The 16,863-nt window shown below is 32.0% G+C and overlaps 1 protein-coding gene across 1 annotated transcript in view; it reads left to right on the top strand.

Annotated features, from left to right (window-relative positions):
• The window catches only part of SPATA1 (spermatogenesis associated 1), a 34,262-nt gene that overhangs the window by 1,140 nt on the left and 16,259 nt on the right, over positions 1–16,863 (top strand). The window contains 8 exon segments of the mRNA XM_023528129.1: positions 1,286–1,333; positions 1,336–1,383; positions 5,245–5,351; positions 6,826–6,943; positions 9,485–9,538; positions 9,632–9,857; positions 11,847–11,961; positions 12,673–12,733. Of these exon segments, the coding sequence (XP_023383897.1) occupies positions 1,286–1,333; positions 1,336–1,383; positions 5,245–5,351; positions 6,826–6,943; positions 9,485–9,538; positions 9,632–9,857; positions 11,847–11,961; positions 12,673–12,733 (777 nt within the window).

A 16,863-nucleotide genomic window follows, 5' to 3' on the forward strand; every position in this document is an offset into this window, starting at 1 on the left:
GACTCCGAAAATCATTTTGGAAAAATGCAGTGAAAGCGTGATAACTAATTCTCCTTATAAGTAGAGAGTAGGTCAGAGAAGGCAGATAGGTGATACATCTACCAACAGTTACCCCTCCCAAACCCATGGTAGACTATGATAATCTATTTCTGTACTCCTCAGGCCTGATGTAGCCTTGAAGCAAAATTATGCAGTAAATGAGAGATTAGAACTCTATAGTCTCTTTATCTTTGGCTATCAAGCTATCAATCTTCTTTTGTTTGAATTGCCATTACTTTGTTCATTAAGTAATAATAGGTAAGAAAATTGAAAATACCAAAGATTATATGTTAGGAGTTAGTGAAATGTGATTTGGTTAGGATCAACTACAAATTCTGAACATGCCTAAAGAGATTAAATGAAGCTTCTTTTGGTTTAGATACCAAAGACTTACTCAAGTTACTATTAGAAAAATTAGTGGTCTCTGGTAGGAAGACTTCACAGTACTGTAATAAGTACCAGATGATGGAAATTTTAAGTTTTGTTTGATTTAAAACATATTTTAATATAAATGAAAGTGGAGCAATGCTTTGACATCGTGAGAAAGCTTCTGCTCTGCTGTTGGTATGACAGTGTATCCTTAAAGATTGTCCAACTTTAATAATTCCTTTTTAGAGTAATAATTCAGCTACCTTATCTTTCAATTTTTATTATATATATACACCTTAAGTTTTATTGTGTATTCTTGTAAACTGTTATAAATTCTCTGATAAAAAAAAAAAGAGGAAATAATACACAAATGTAGCCTGATATATTTAAAGATTGTCATTGTCATCTGGAATGATCGTTCTCATTTATTATTGATATATCTAAGCCTAGGAAGAAATGTACATGGTAAAACATTTTATAATCATTCTACAGCCATTTGTATAAATTTAGTCTTCTCAATTCTAAAAGTATATTTCTACTCTATGTAAAATTCTATGTATATTTATCTTAATTTTTGATCAAGAGAAAATGAATTATTTAAAATATATCCTGGTCAGAAGTATGTTATAATATAATTTACTTTACTTAGTTTCATAGGATGTATGTTCATTTCATTGCTTCTACCATCCCTATTTACTAATATGTCTATTTAAATTATTATAAAAAGATTGTATACTAAGTTGTAATTTTGAGTCTTTTAAAGGCTTTTATGTTTTTTTTCATCTTTTGAATGAATCAGAGACCAAAAATGAGTGGAATTCTCTCTTAAACAAGTCAAAAATCTGTTATAACCTTTATACTACTTAAATGAAGATAGATTAAAAAAAGAACCCACAAAATTCCAACTGATAATTACCCTATTCAGAGACATTGGTGAATATGTCCCTCAATTCAAGTCAACCTTCCTCATCAAAGGTAAGAAAATATCTTTATACTACGATACAAGAAAAGCCTACTTTGATTTTGAAAAGTTTTGATAAAGCAAAAATATGAATTATATAAAGTATTAGCTATTAACTTCACTTTAAATCCAACTTCATGTATTCCATTGTCTGATCATTGTTCTTGTATCCCTAGTTCACTTCCTCTCAGTACCCTGATTGTACTGGGACATCCAATGCATTGATCCTATCACTTTTTTTTCATACTTCACTTCATGATGCCCTCCATAGCTGGCTTAAACACCATAGGGCAGTCTTGATCACTCTTTTACACATGCTTTCTCTCGATTCATTGCCTCTCTCTCGATTCATTGTACTCTTTGGCAAAACAAAAACTCTGGTTAATCCAATTCTTCCCCTATTTTACATCTGTACCTACAGCAGAACATGACCGGAGAAAAATATACCAGCATAAAGACTATTCTCACTTTAATTTCGTGACCATGAATCTCAAGTGGAGTCTTTTGCTGGTAGGCAATCAGACTGTCTTCCACTCATTTACTCTTCTATCATTCTAGACAACTGTTTCTCCCCATTTTCTCTTTAAACTAACTCTAATCAAGCTTTTATTCCACTACTTCACCAAAACCTGTTGTTAAATTCATCTCTAAGTACTAAATCTATTGCTAAATTCTTCCGCATACAAACTTGATCTATTCTGTGCACAACAGTTGACACTGTTGACCATTCTTTCTCCCTTGACAAAATTCTTTTAGTTGGCTTTTAGCATACACATTATCTTGGTTTTCCTCCTACTTTTCTTGTTATTCATTCTTGATCTTCTTTGCTATGTCTTCTTCCTCATCTCCTAATATAGGAGAATTTCAGAGATTGGCTCTTCATTCTCTTCTTTATCTGCACTCATTCCTTGGTGATCTCATCCAATCTAATAGCTTTAAATACCAACTTTATGCTGAGGATTCCCAAATTTATATCTCCATCTCAATCTTCTTTCCCAAATTTCAGATTCATATTTTCAACTGCCTACTTACATGTCCATCTGGATGGCCAACAGACAGCTCAAACTTAACATGTATGAAACTGACCTATGGATCTTTTCCCCACTCCCAAAGCCTCTGCTACCCATAACCTTCCCCCATCTCAGGATGGCTAATCCATCCTTTCAGTATCTGAGACCAAACACCTTGAAGTCATACTTGACTTTCGTCTAACTTCACTTGTAATAGATTGACTTCTAACTTCAAATTATATACAAAATTTGATCACTTCTCATCACCTCTACTGCTAGCATATTGGTCTGAGCCACCATCATCTCACACTTCAATTATTCAAATAGCTTCATAACAGGTTCCATTTTTTTGTCCCTTATAGCCTGTTCTGTTATCCCTTTAGTAGCTATTAAATATAGCAAGATTTGGGAAGAGAGCATTATGTGTGTCCTGATGTGAAGCAATATAAAATATAGGGCACCATTTATAAAGTATTCTTGACCCAGATGATTAACTTGTGTCAGTCGAAGACTATACAGTTAACTGTTTGCAGGAGATAGAGGGATTAGAGAAATAAGTTAAATGACACCATAAGCAGTTTCTAAGGTCAGTTCAGAATGCAGAACATTTTATAGGACAGCGGGCCCAATCTCTTTCAAAAGACAGTGCTATGAAGAGAAAAAAAGCAGTTCTGGAAAACTCTTCCAGATTAAGTGTTTTAAGACTTGGCAGTGTGTTCTCTTTGATTGAATTCTAGATCAAAAAAATTCTTCTGAGGACAACTAGACAATTGAGGAAATTTGACTATGGACTGGATTTTAGTTGACATTAAGTAATTGTTAATTTTCTTAGATGTGAAAATGGTATTGTGATTATGTTCCACAAAACCTTATTTTTAGGAAATGGATGCAAAAGTAGGAGTATATCGTCAGGATGTCTGATTTACTTTGAATGGTTTAGAAAGAGAGAGAGAGAAAGTAAATGTAGCACTTGTGTCATTAAAACATGCCTGGCTAATTCTTTCTTCACATGCAAGACTTTACTCAGATCTCACCTTTTCCATCAGAACAACCTAGACTATTCTGTTTAAAACTGAAACCTAATTTCTTATCTTCCCAGTTTTCCTTATCCTGCTATACTTATTCTTCTTTCTCCTCCCAAGTGCTTAGTACTTTCTAATGTACTCTATAACTTATCACCGTTTTATAGTTATTGTTTATTGTCTACGTCCCTCACAGGGTAAGGATTAGTCTGAGGCAAATGAGTCATTTGCCTTGGATGCAAAATTTAAATGTTTTATTTAAAAATTTGTATTAAAATATTTATATTAATTACTGAATTTTTTGGTGCCCTCTTAAATTTTGTATTTGAGGTGAGTGCCTCACTTGCCTCACCCTTTTTCTTGTCCTGATACCTCATGAGAATGTAAGCTATGGTATAGGCAAGAATCTTTGTTTTATTCACCACATAACCCTAGTGTCTATAACTGTGCTGACACATAGTAGGCACTTAGTAAATATTTGTCAAATGAATGAATGAATAAATATAAATTTACCATAAATTAATTTACATCATGAAATGTTTCAAAGGCCAAGAAATGTTTTATTAACTATATTTTCTTTGTATTAAAATCTGTACAAACACTTGAATTTTAATTCATGAATTGTTATAACAATATCGAAGTAATTTACTTGGCTTGTAAAAACAAATAGAGTAAAATGCTTATTTCGAGAAATATTTTTTTCTCCTATAAAATATTAATACATTTATATAAAGAGTAAGGTCATATTTACTTCAGACTTTTGAAGGTTTTGCAAATATTTAATGGTGTAGTTGTTAAATATATAGTATTGATAGTATAAAATAATATTAGCTCTTAATAATAGAGTATAGCTAGAGAATAATCCTTTAAATGCTCTGGTGTTCAAAATACTATATAGCATATAGCATGCTTCACTATCTATTTGAGTTAATATTTCTGTCATCAAAAGCATAGAAATAATTTACTTGGTCTGAAAACAACCAGCTCAAAACGTTCAGTCCAAGAGCCATTTTTATCTGCTATAAAAATTACTAATATTAATTGTAGGTCATATTTAATTCAAAATTTCAGATATTTAATATTGTAGAGTATAATCATTTAAATGCTTTGACTTTTAATATGCAGCGAATATCAAGCTTAATTAGATTATAAGACTATTTCTGTAATTGTTCTGTTTCTATTGTAGTAATCTAAGTATTCTTCTAAATAGAAGGATTCTAATTGAGGTCATAACAAAACATTAGTAGAAAAGAAGATAGTATATATTAGCACAGACAAGCTAAGCTTACAGACATTCCTTATTTAAGAACAACCATTTCTTTCCCCATCACTGGTCAGGAATAGGTTCTTCCTAGAATTCTTGGGAACAAAAATAGTCTCCAAACCACAGTATTCACACTTTTGCTGGTGCTGAGAACTAGCAATCTTCACAACTGTGTTAGGGAGACAGTACATAAAGGATAAGGAATCCACAAAGTCACCTTGATGGAGCTGAGTAGATAGAAATTAGGGAAGGGGAAAAGGTTGGTAATAAGAAAACTGATCTTGGTGGTCTAGTATTTATACCACAAGCCACAGAAAGAACACAGTATGCAAGAGATGTTAGCATCATCTAGGACCACATCTCTGACATTGTTTCTAAGGGAAAATTTGCTTCAGGTGCCAAGTAGCCAACTTAATGAATTTTCGGCTCTTCATTTTATTTTTTGTGTTTGTTCAAAAGGACGCATGTATTACATGTTTATTTCAATTATGTTTATTAAACTTAAAATTTTAGAGGACATCAATTGAGTTTTCTCTACTTTAAAAATATTTTAACTGATGTTCTTCTCAATTTATTCAGTTGGTGGAACTTCATGTTTTTTATGTCCCTGAAGGATCGTGGAACTATAAGTTAAATACCATTTCAATAGACATTGTTAACAAATTCATTTCAGCTGGATTTATAAGGCAAGTATTTTTGTGGTCATGTTACAACATGCCTGAAAAAAAAACAATTTTTTTTTTTCTGCAGAGGAAAATGCCTTCTGTAAATTTAAAAATGTTAAGTGAAAAATATCTTGTCCTTGTGATGGATCCAGTTCCTAACTTAATGAATACTATCAATAAATAGTGCTATATAACAGTTAAATCAAAAAGTGCTGTAGGAACAGGCATCACTTAGCCATAGTACTGCCACCCAGAAAACAGGGCACAATATACATTACTATGGTTATACATGAAGAAAATTGAGAGAAATTATCTGAAATCAGAAACCTGTTGAAGAGCTGTGAATAGTGGTTAAACCCAGTATATCCACAATGACTTTTTCACTGAGCTGTTTAAAAATAGAATCAGCATATATGTATATGTGTATGTACACTTATATGTATGTACATATGTATTCTCACAGTCACAGAAACACCTATGACACTATGCGATCTAACTGTTGTTATTTTTCTTGTGTGTAGCTGAATCTTCCTAATCTTCCTCATCACTTTCTTCAAACACACTAGCCTCCTTTCTGTTCTGGAACACATCAGACATAGCCCTACCTCAGGACCCTTGCGCTTGTTCCTTTTGTCCTTGTTCCTTTCTGCCTTTACATATGCTACCTCATCTCTTTCAGGTTTTTACTCAAATATTACTTTATGTTTAGATCTTCTCTGATCACTATATTTTAAATTCCAGCTACTCTCTCTCCTCTGCTTTCTATTTCTCTACAGTACTTAGCAGTGTCTTATGAATTATATTTTTTTCTTAGTTTGTTCATTTTTCTATCCTACCACTAGATTTTAAGGTATATAAAGATAGAGATTTTTGTCTGTTGATTGTTGTATTCCCATCCATTAGAACAATGCCTGACACAAAATAGATGCTCAGTAAATATTTGTTGATAATGTTTCCTGTAAGATCTAGAAAAACAAGAACTCAGAAAAATAGCATAAATGATGGCTTTAAACTTTAAATATTAAGGAATGAAGTATCCCTAATAAGCAAAGATGTGGAATCGGATAACATTTAATCATCAAAGAAGTTTTTAAGCACTAGCTAATTCTGTCTGATTTCCAAAATAAATATCTATGCCTAAATCATTCTTTAATATATGTTTAAAAGTATATAAATTCCATAGCAAAGTTTTGTTCTAATAATAAAATTTGGAGGTGGATAAGTAGACAAGCATTTTCCTTTTCAGTACAAAAAGAACTTTTATAAATGGTGTTCGTTTACATAATTTTTAAAAGGCAGACTTTTAATCATTTATTTTTAAAATACTTATGAAGGCCTACAAAGTACCAAGCAATGTAGAAAAACAATATATTAAGCTATACGTGATAAATTAAATTAGTAATTATGTTTGAGATAGCTGAGTAAGGTTACTATTCTTTAGTATGGCTGAAATTCATTTTGCTTTACATTATAAGGCAATGTCATGATATTTCAGAGTATCTCCTCACCTTACTTTGCAAGCCCTGAGGGAGCATCTTGGTGAGTTCCTTGGTGAAGATGCTGTTGCAGAAAAATTTTTATATCTGAAATGCATTGGAAATAATTTAGCTGTGGTAAGTTGTTTTTTTTTTGATGGAAGAAAAGCATACCTTAACAAATTATGTTTTTTTTAAATGCTTATCAACTCAGCTCCTTAACGCACTATGAGATATGTAATCTCAATCATAACAAAATAGAAATATCACTAAGTGCACAGATCATCAAGAAAAGATGGGGTTTATTGGCATGTTATCAGGCATTAAAACAATGGGGGTATTTTTGCGTGTAAATTTCCTTGGGAAGAAAAAGAAAACAATTTAAAATGTGATCATATAAGTAACATATTTTTAAATTTAAAGACAGTGTTTAAAAGTTTTTTAAACAAGTGTTTTTGTTCTGAAGAAAAATAATTTCTCATTGGTTGGGTCACAACTATTCTTGTTTGGTGTGAAATGAAATGACTCCAACAAATTATTTTGTATCAGCTATTATGTATTGAACACTCCTATTTGTAGTTTCTTTGATTTAGTGGCAGGATTTTCTAAGTAGAGAGTTTTCCTAGCAGAAATTCTCAATCCAGTAAGTCATCAGATCTCAAAATTTCTGGTTTCTCATATCTATATTAAGTTTATTTCTTTAATCAATATTTTTCATATGTAAACTCTTTAAAAATGCAGTATATTCCTATTCCACTCTAGTTAACATACTATATAATTATTACATATTTATGTGATTATTCATTTAACATTTAACTCTGCCATTAGACTGTAGCTCCTTGTGAGCAGGGACTTTATTTTATTCACTATTTCATTTATAACCAGTGTCTGACAAGGGGCATTTAAATGTTTATTGAACAAATTAAATAGTGAATGATAATAGAAAAAAAATTTCCCTCCAAAGTAGTACTATAGAGAAGAATTTGCTATGTGGAATTCTTGGAATCAGCAGCTAGATTTGAAGGTTTTGTCATTAGAGTTCCATTTAGTATGGCAGAATATTGATCTTTAGGTTAGTTTTCCTCAAATGGGAAAGAAAAGAAAGAACTCTCATAACTTTCTGGTTCATTTGTTTTTTTTGATGGTATGTAAAATTACAAAATATCAATCACAGAATACTTGTTTGGAAGGGACCTTAAAGATATTTTAAGTTAACTTTTAAAATTCTTCTAATATTTTATTATGTTCAACAATTATTTATTGATGTTTTTTATGTACACAATGAGAAAAAAAGGATGTGGATTCTGCCCTTAAAGTGTAGCAGTAAAGATAAAATACATAATTAAAATATCCTATTATGTATATTCAGAAGAAAAAGAGATTACTTCCAGCAAGAGAAGAGGGAAGATGGAGAACTTTGAGGAAGAAGCAATATTAGTTTGGATCTTGAAAGATAAATATTTGAACTTGCAAAGATGTTGGGTGGGAAAAGCTGAGCAGAGAAAATAGAATAAGGACAGGAGTGGAAAAGCAGGCAGCTAAGCAAGAGTAAGTGGTTCATTTCTTCCTGGAGCATTGATTGTGTGAAAGGGAACAAGTTGTGAAAGTAGTTTGTTGAAGGTCTTGAGTGCCAAATTAATGAGTTTAGATTTTTTTTTTCTAAAGTCTTGGAGTTTTTGAGTAAAAAATGACATGATGAGAGCCTTAAGAGACTAGAGGCAGAGACTGTAACCAGGGAAATTTGGTAGCAGTTAGGCAAGAGATAAACAGGTCCTAAGGAATAGGCTGCTTCTCAGATTTCATCTTCTACAGTTTTTTCCATGGTTCTCTACTTCAGACACGAAAATCGTCCTTTTGTTCTCACCAGCAAACTCACTTTTGATTTACGGTCTTTACACTTGCCTGAATATAGGTTCTTCGTTTCATGATTCAGGTCTCATGAGCCTCAAGTATTATCTTTTAAAAGGGCCATTTCTGACCCTTTTAATTTTTCCAAAGTTACTCTATTCTACCATTCTGTTTTATTTTCATAAATCACATATTCCTATCCTAAATCATGTTTGTTTTAGTATCTGCTCTCCCAAGTAGAGTGGAAGCTGCATGAGAGCAGGAATTTTTGCCTGTTTACTGTTGTTTCCCCACCATATAGAACACAGCCTGACACACAGTATGCTGTCAGTATTTGTTGAATGAATGAACACCAAATAAACTCTATAGATTGAATATTTAGGAAATAAAGTGTACAAGGTTGGACTCTGTAGTCAGAGTACCTGGTTTTAAATCCTAGCTTGGAAACTTCTTAGTTATAAAATCTTGGGAAGTTACTTAACTTGTCTTTACTTTAGTCTTGTCTGTGAATGACAGATATGTGTACCTATCACATGGAATTGTGAGAATTAACTCAGATAATATATGTAAAGCAATTAGAATTGTACCTGGCACATAGCAAGTTCATGCAAGTGATAGTCATACTGATTATTATTAAATAACATAGAATTTCTATTATGTTTAGTACAACAAATAGAAAACGATTATATTCTACATTTTCTAGAATCTTGCCTTAGTTACCAGCTTTTAGATTTGATTTCTGTGTTGTAGATATGTACCTTCTGCAAAAAGAGTAAGGGGTTGAAAAACATTACAAAAGCTTCAATTTTTTTCTCATTTCTTTCTTTCTAGGTGAAGGCAAAGCAAGAATCGGAACTGAAACTCAAATCCTTTGCTCCTCCATATGTATGTAATGTGACATTTTAAATTTATGCTAATTTTTTAACTTACTGTTTTTTAATTACAAACTAATTATTTAAATTTTTCTATATATTTTAGGCTCCTCAACCAGAATTATATTTGCTTCCTATAATGGATCATTTAGGAAATTTTTATTCAGCGTCAACATTTTCTTTAGATGAGCGGCAAACTAAAAATGGTGTTGCTGAGGCTGATGGAATAATCCACAGACCAGTTAGTGTCACTTTGTCAAAGGAAGAACCTGGAACAGATCCCAGTTTTTTAGAAAACACTTTGAAAGAGCTTCTTAACAAGAATCAGGAAGGTGATTGCAACTGGAATGGGAAAGACAAATAGGTTGTTATAGTATATTTTAGCAGTCAGGTCTGTTAGCAAATTCTAGGCAAATCTGGCCTTACAAATATGGGCAGTATAAAAGGAAAGCCACAATTTAATTTAGATATTGTTAAAAATAGTTTCTCCAGTTTATCCTCTAGAATGCATCATTCTTCTTGTTATACGTTGGATTATTTATCTTCCTGCTTAAAAATTTTTGAAAGACTTACTGATTACTACTAATTGCCCAAGTTCCTTAAGATGGCATAAAGAACCTTTCATACTCTAACTTCAAACCCAGGGTTGCAAATGTTTATCTGTGCAAATTGTTCAGTGCCTAACTCCAGAAGGCTTCCGTCACATAGATCATGATATGAATGGGAGCTTTCAGGATTTGCTTAATATGATAGTTGATTTGATAATTTTTAGCTATTATTAATAGTAGTACTATTATTATTATAGTTTGGAGGTAGGCAGGGAGGAACAAGTACCATGAAGTTTAACTGGTGAGGTAGATAGGGACTTGAACTGCAAGAGCCTTGCTCACAAAGCTAAGGAATTATGTAGGCAATGGGATTCCATCTGGAGTTTTTAGCAGGAGTGGCAGGATTAGATTTAAGTTCCAGAAAAACAACTTAGGTGACCATATGAAGAGTAGACCAAGGTAATAAAGAGCTGAAATAAATGCAATGGAATGGAAATCAGAATTTGAAGAGACTTCTAAGGATTGGGTACTGTGCTGAGTGCTTTATATGCACTATGCCATTTTAGAGATAAGGAAACTGAAGTTAGAGAAATAACTTACCTTGGGTCACACCTGCTGTGACTTGAACTTGTTGTTTGACTAAAACTCTTGTTGTTTGACTGTGCTAGAGTCAAACTGAACTTTTCTTTATTGCCAAAAATGCTATATACATTAAAACACTGTGTCCTGCAAATGCCATTTTCTTTGCTTAAATTCTTCACTCTCTTCTTTGCCAGGTAAACATCTCATAGTTCAAAACATAGTTTCACAGTTATCACTCCCTTTTTTTGTTGAAAGGTGCAGTGTATCATGCTTCAAACTGTTACTAGGAATAAGAAATACATGTCCTATATATCTATCAAAATGTAACTCAGAATCAACTGAGTTTTGCATTTTTTTATGAGGTGGTTTGGGGGAGTGGTATTTTACAATTAGCTCTTAAATAACTAGCATATCTATTTTTGTTTGTTTGTTTATTTTGCATTGAATATATCTTTTAGAAAATTTCTGTTTGTTGTCCTTAAATGATTATTCCAGTTCCAACTGGGAAATAAATGGTAGCAGCAAGACTAAATTAAACCAATATGGCCTTTAGGTTGCAAAATATTGTGGCAATTTTTGTAAAATGACTTTTCAGATATTAATATGACTCATTAATTTTTTAAAATTAAAAAATTGATTTCTCCAAGGGAGGGAAAAATCTACATTATCACTGTCAAGTTCATGGGTCTTTTATTCATATAGATCATGTAGATATTATCATATAGAATATTAGTGTTAATAGTGTTTTAAAGACAGGTTGTGTTGTTTTCCTATATGGAAAAATTCTGCTAAAATGAAGAGAGATGTAATAAGTAGAAATGTATGTGAAATAAAAATGACATTATATACCCTATATTTACACCAGGTCCCTCAGAATACTACTTGAAAAGATTATTTGGGCAAAAGCTGAACTAAAAGTTGAAGACAATTAAGTCTGAGTAAAATCCAACTTACCCACCTCTTACAGATTCACATTGTACATAGAAACAAATTTTGCAATAGGAGTGTGTGTGTGTGTGTATGTGTGTGTGTGTGTAAATTAATTTTGGAAATTGTTTCTTTGTATCATGTATGATAAAGTTCATGGATATTCTGAACTATAGGATAAGATAATAGTATGTATATATAAAAACAAATTTTATTTTAATATTTTCTTGACCTCTATTTGCCATGGATAAACATCAACATCAGCTGGGAGAAAAGACACTCCAAAAGGAAACCAAACTGGAAAATATCAATTCAGAAATTCTAAATTGCTAGGAACATTGGAAGGTTCAAATAATGATTATTTTAGCAACAAAAAAAGGTAATTAGTATAAATATTCATTCCACATGTCATAATCTAAACTATAAGAAAAGTAAGATATCCAGGGTACTGTTATAAGGATTTCTAACTAGAAAAAGATATGAATGAAATTAGTGATATTTTAAATTAAAATTACCATGATTCTGATCTTTACTGTTATATAATAGCATTGTTCTCCAAAAAATTAAGGATAATTTATTGATTAAATTTATTTCTGTTGCAATCATTTTGTCATCAAGGGCAACCTAATGTCAGAAAAATTTATCTTCGTTTGTGTTTCTTAGAACTAATTTTTCTCTCATTTCACATTGGTATCATTTCATTTAAAATTATAGTACTTAAACAGTTCTGCATATATTAGCCTTTTTAAATTAACATAAGGAATTTTATAATCAATTATTCACAAAAGAACTACAAACAAATATGTTTACAAAATTTCCAGTTATTTTACCTCACAAAAGACATTGGACTATGATTCGAATTTAGCTATAATATAATGAAATACGATTTTATTATTAATACTAAATGTAGTTTACATTGATTGTTAATGAGATTGAAAGATAATATGATAATGGTCTCAGGCTCACTTTTAAAAATTTTAATGTTATATATATGTTTATGGAAGATGAAATGAAATATATAAAATATGAAAAGCTAATATTTATGGAATCATTTTTTAATATGACTTTCAAATCTTTCATTTCCTTTAAGTCAGTTTCTTTGGAATAATGAAGATGATAGAATTAATATCAGTAGAAGAGATTGTGGTCAGGTATGATTTTAAGATGATTATTTAAATGTTGTATTGAAACCTAATATTTATACTGAAATTCAAATGAAACTGAAGATTAAAATGTCTAAATTTTCTGACCTTAGAGGTTAGAGGATGGGAGATAAGCCTCTAGAAAATTCAGGAAACTGCCAATTCAGCAAAATCTCTGGAAGTTCTGTGGTCTGGGACATGTTGAGGTATGCCCTTTAAAGTGAAAGCCAGGCTTTTGTATCTTGCTCCAGCTCCCACTGAGGGTGAGTCACTTTGTGACCTCTTTGGAATTTGGAGAGAGATTTACCGCATTTGGATGTGCTGTGTCAATCCTTTTTTTTTTTTTTTTTTTTTTTAATTAAGTATTCTAAAAGGCTGCCAACTTTGAGTGGGCCCAAAGCAAGAGAAGGCTCACAAGGTGATCTAAGAGGTATTGCAGGTAGTGCTGCCACCACTTGTGTTTTAATGTCCGGCTGATCCAATGATGCTTGATGTGTCATGGATTGGAATGCTGAATGGAGTCTCCTACACGCCCTGGTAGGAGAATCACAGCTCAGAGCCGCCACAGATCTTTAATTTAATACGTTTTGGAGCAAAGGCTTGCTACTGTCCACAAATAATTGTTCTAGTATTGCTGGATATTAACAAAAAAAATACTAACTTCATGTTTTCAAATTTTTGTCAGTCTGGTGGATGCTTAATGCTATTTCACTGGTTTGAATTTTAATTTCTCAAATTACCCATAAAGTTTATGACAATTTTATATTTTATAGACTCCATTTTGATAATTTTGTTTTGGAAGTACCTTTTCAAGTATTTCTATTGAGTTGTCTGCCATATATTTCTGATTAGTGAGAGTTTTTGACATACTCTGAAAGATGATAGTTCTTTGGTGCTTATGTATGTTGCAAATATCTTCCTCTATTCTGAGCCATGTTTATAGTGTACCTTGCTGAATACATTGTTAAAGTATTTCATATCCTTATTTTTTTCCACATTCTCCTGCTATGTCTTAGACTGAAAATAGTACCTTAGAATCTCCTATTATTAGTGCATTACTTTTTATCCTTATATCACCTATGGTTTCTGATTTAGATTTCTACGTGTTATTTGGCACAAAGTTTTTAAGTGAATATTAATATTATCACTTTTGCGTTATGAAGTAACCTTCTTGGACTCATTTAATGCTTTTTTTGATGTGAATTATCCCTTGTTAAATATTACTTTCTGCTTTCTTTTCGTTTACATTTTTCTTATACTCCCCCATCTTTCTTTCTTATTTTTTCCAGCTTTTCTGAATTGCTTTGTTTCAGGTATGTCTTTTATGTACAGCCTAGAGTTCGGTTTTGCTTTATGAGCCAGTCTGAAAATCTTTTTCATTTAGTATATTAGTTATGTCCATTTACGTTATTGATGGGACTGATATATTTGATATCATCAGATTTGTTGTTTTATTTTGTTATAGTTAGTACCTGCTACTATGTGGCTTATTTTCACTTTTCCTCCTTCCTGGTATTTAGAAAGGTTGTATTTTTATTCTAGCGTTTACCTTTTTACTAATACATTTATGCTAGTATTCTTAGTCCTCCTTTAAAAAAAAAATGCTTCTGCTTTTGATTGTCCTACCTGTTCCATTCAGGGCAATAAACAAAATCACCTTTTCTTCTCCTTTCTACTCACATGTATTTTCAGTTGTGTTATTTCTACTTTGTCAAAGAATATAACATTTACGTCCTATGCTTCTCATCTTATCTCCTCCACTTCTGTTTTAGTCTCAGGTCTATAATTAAATATACTCAACACTTACTGCCAGTTCTCTTGCACAAGATATTTCAATCATCTTTTGTTTGGATTAAACTTAACTTATAATAGAAAAAAATTCTAGTACAATATACCCTTACTTCTTCCACATTAAAAACTTTATCTAGAGTAAGGGTGACCAAACTAAGGACTACAGACTGTTTTGTGAAGCCTGCAACCTACTAATGTTTTTTATATTTGTAAAGAATTGAGGAAAAAAGAATTTTGACAGTGGCCCATAAAGCCTAAATTATTTCTTTTCTGGTCCTTTACCAGTAAAGTTCGCTTATCCCTGCTCTATATCTCTCCCTGGCAATAACATCCTCAGCTTATACTTTTTTCCTTTGAATTTCTTTAAAATATTTCTCTACTGATGTCTTGTTTTATATGTTACTATTAAAAAGTGTGAGGCCACCCTCATTTTCTTTTCCTAGTAAACTGAGCATTTTGGTCTGGAAGGCCAGAGGATTCCTTTAAGGTGTAATAATTTTACCAGGCTATATCTCAGTTGAGAATTCTAGGTCAGGTTTTTCTGGGTATATGTGGGCACTTTCAGTATGAAAATCAGGATTTCCTTTGTTTTAAGAATGTTTTTTAAAAATTATAATTAATTTTTTAAAATAATTAATTTTAAAAAACATTTGAAATAGCAGCCATTTCATTGTTTTTTGTTTGTTTGTTTTTTTCTCAGAGACCACGATTAGGCTTATCTTAGATCTTCTTTACCTTCTTTATGTTACTTTCTCTCTGATCTATTTTACTATTTTCTTTGTTTCATTTTCTTTGGCCCTTTTATCTTTATTCTCCATTTTCCTTACTGTATATTTGGTCATATCTATTCCTTGAATACCTGCAAATTTATTTATCTCTGAGACATTTTTTCCTTTAATTTCTTTCTTCAGTTTGGCCAACTTCCATTTCATATCTTCCTGTTGTTTATACATTTTTATTCTGAGCTATTAAAGTTTTGATTTATGATGTTCCTTAATAACTGCAAAATCTTGCTTAATAATATCTAATCTAGGCTGAGAATATTATTAAGTTTTTCTCTGCTTTATAGCTGCCTGTTTGTTTTGTTTTAGTTCTAAATTTTCAAGGTTTTTAAAAAGTAACTGTGAATGCTGGATTATTTTGTAGATGTTTCTACGTGTTCATTTGTGTTGGATTTTTCTGTATCAGTAGTAACAGGTGTTCTTTGTCTTCCTTTTTTTTTATTAAGTTTATTGGGGTAACATTGGTTAATACAATTATATAATTTTCAGGTGTACATTATAATTTGACATCTATATATTCTATTGTGTGATAACAACCCAAAGTCCAGTTTCCTTCAGCTACCACATATTTGATCCCCTTTACTCACTTCACTTACCCTCTACCGCTTTATTTGACTCCCTTTATCCTGTCTACCTCTCCTCTCCTCCCCTACTCCCTACCCTCTGGTGACCACTAGTCCATTGTCCATGTCCATGAGTCTCTGTTTCTTTGTCCTATTCATTTGTTGCTTTTAGGTTTATATCCTACATATAAGTGATATGTGATTTTCAACTTTTTCTGTCTGGCTTATTTCGCTTAGCATGATTATCTCGAGTTCCATCCATGTTGTCGCAAATGGCAGTATTTCATCTCTTCTTATGGCTGAGTAATATTTCATTGTATATATGTACCACAGCTTCTTTAGCCAATCATCTATCTTAGGACACTTCGGTTGCTTCCATGTCCTGGCCACAGTGAATAAAGCTGCTATGAACATCAGTGTGCAAATATCTTTTCAGATATGGGTTTTCAAGTCTTTAGGGTAAATTCCCAGTAGAGGGATTGCTGGATCATATGGTAGATCCACTCTTAGTTTTCTGAGGAACCTCCATACTGTTTTCCATAGTGGTTGCCACCAGCAGTGTATGAGGGTTCCTTTTTCTCCACATCCTCTCCAACATTTGTTATTACTTGTCCTGTTGATGATAGCTATTCTAACAGGTGTGAGATGGTATCTCATTGTGGTTTTGATTTGAATTTCCCTAATAGCTAGTGATATTGAGCATCTTTTCATATATTTTTTGGCCATTCGGATGTCCTCTAGGGAGAAGTGTCTGTTCAGGACCTCTGCCCATTTTTGTTTGGATCATTTCTGAGTCATATGAGTTCTTTGTATATTTTGGATATTAGGCCCTTATCAGAGGCGTTGCATGCAAATATGTTTTCCCATTTGGATAATTGTCTCTTTACCTTGTTGATGATTTCTTTTGCTGAGAAGAAGCATTTTAGTTTGATGTAGTCCCATTCATTTACTTTTGCTTTTACCTCCCTTGCCTTTGAGGTCAAATTCATAAAATCCTCTTTAA

Source organism: Pteropus vampyrus, unplaced genomic scaffold (genome assembly GCF_000151845.1).
Source record: "Pteropus vampyrus isolate Shadow unplaced genomic scaffold, Pvam_2.0 Scaffold22, whole genome shotgun sequence".
NCBI lineage: Eukaryota > Metazoa > Chordata > Mammalia > Chiroptera > Pteropodidae > Pteropus > Pteropus vampyrus.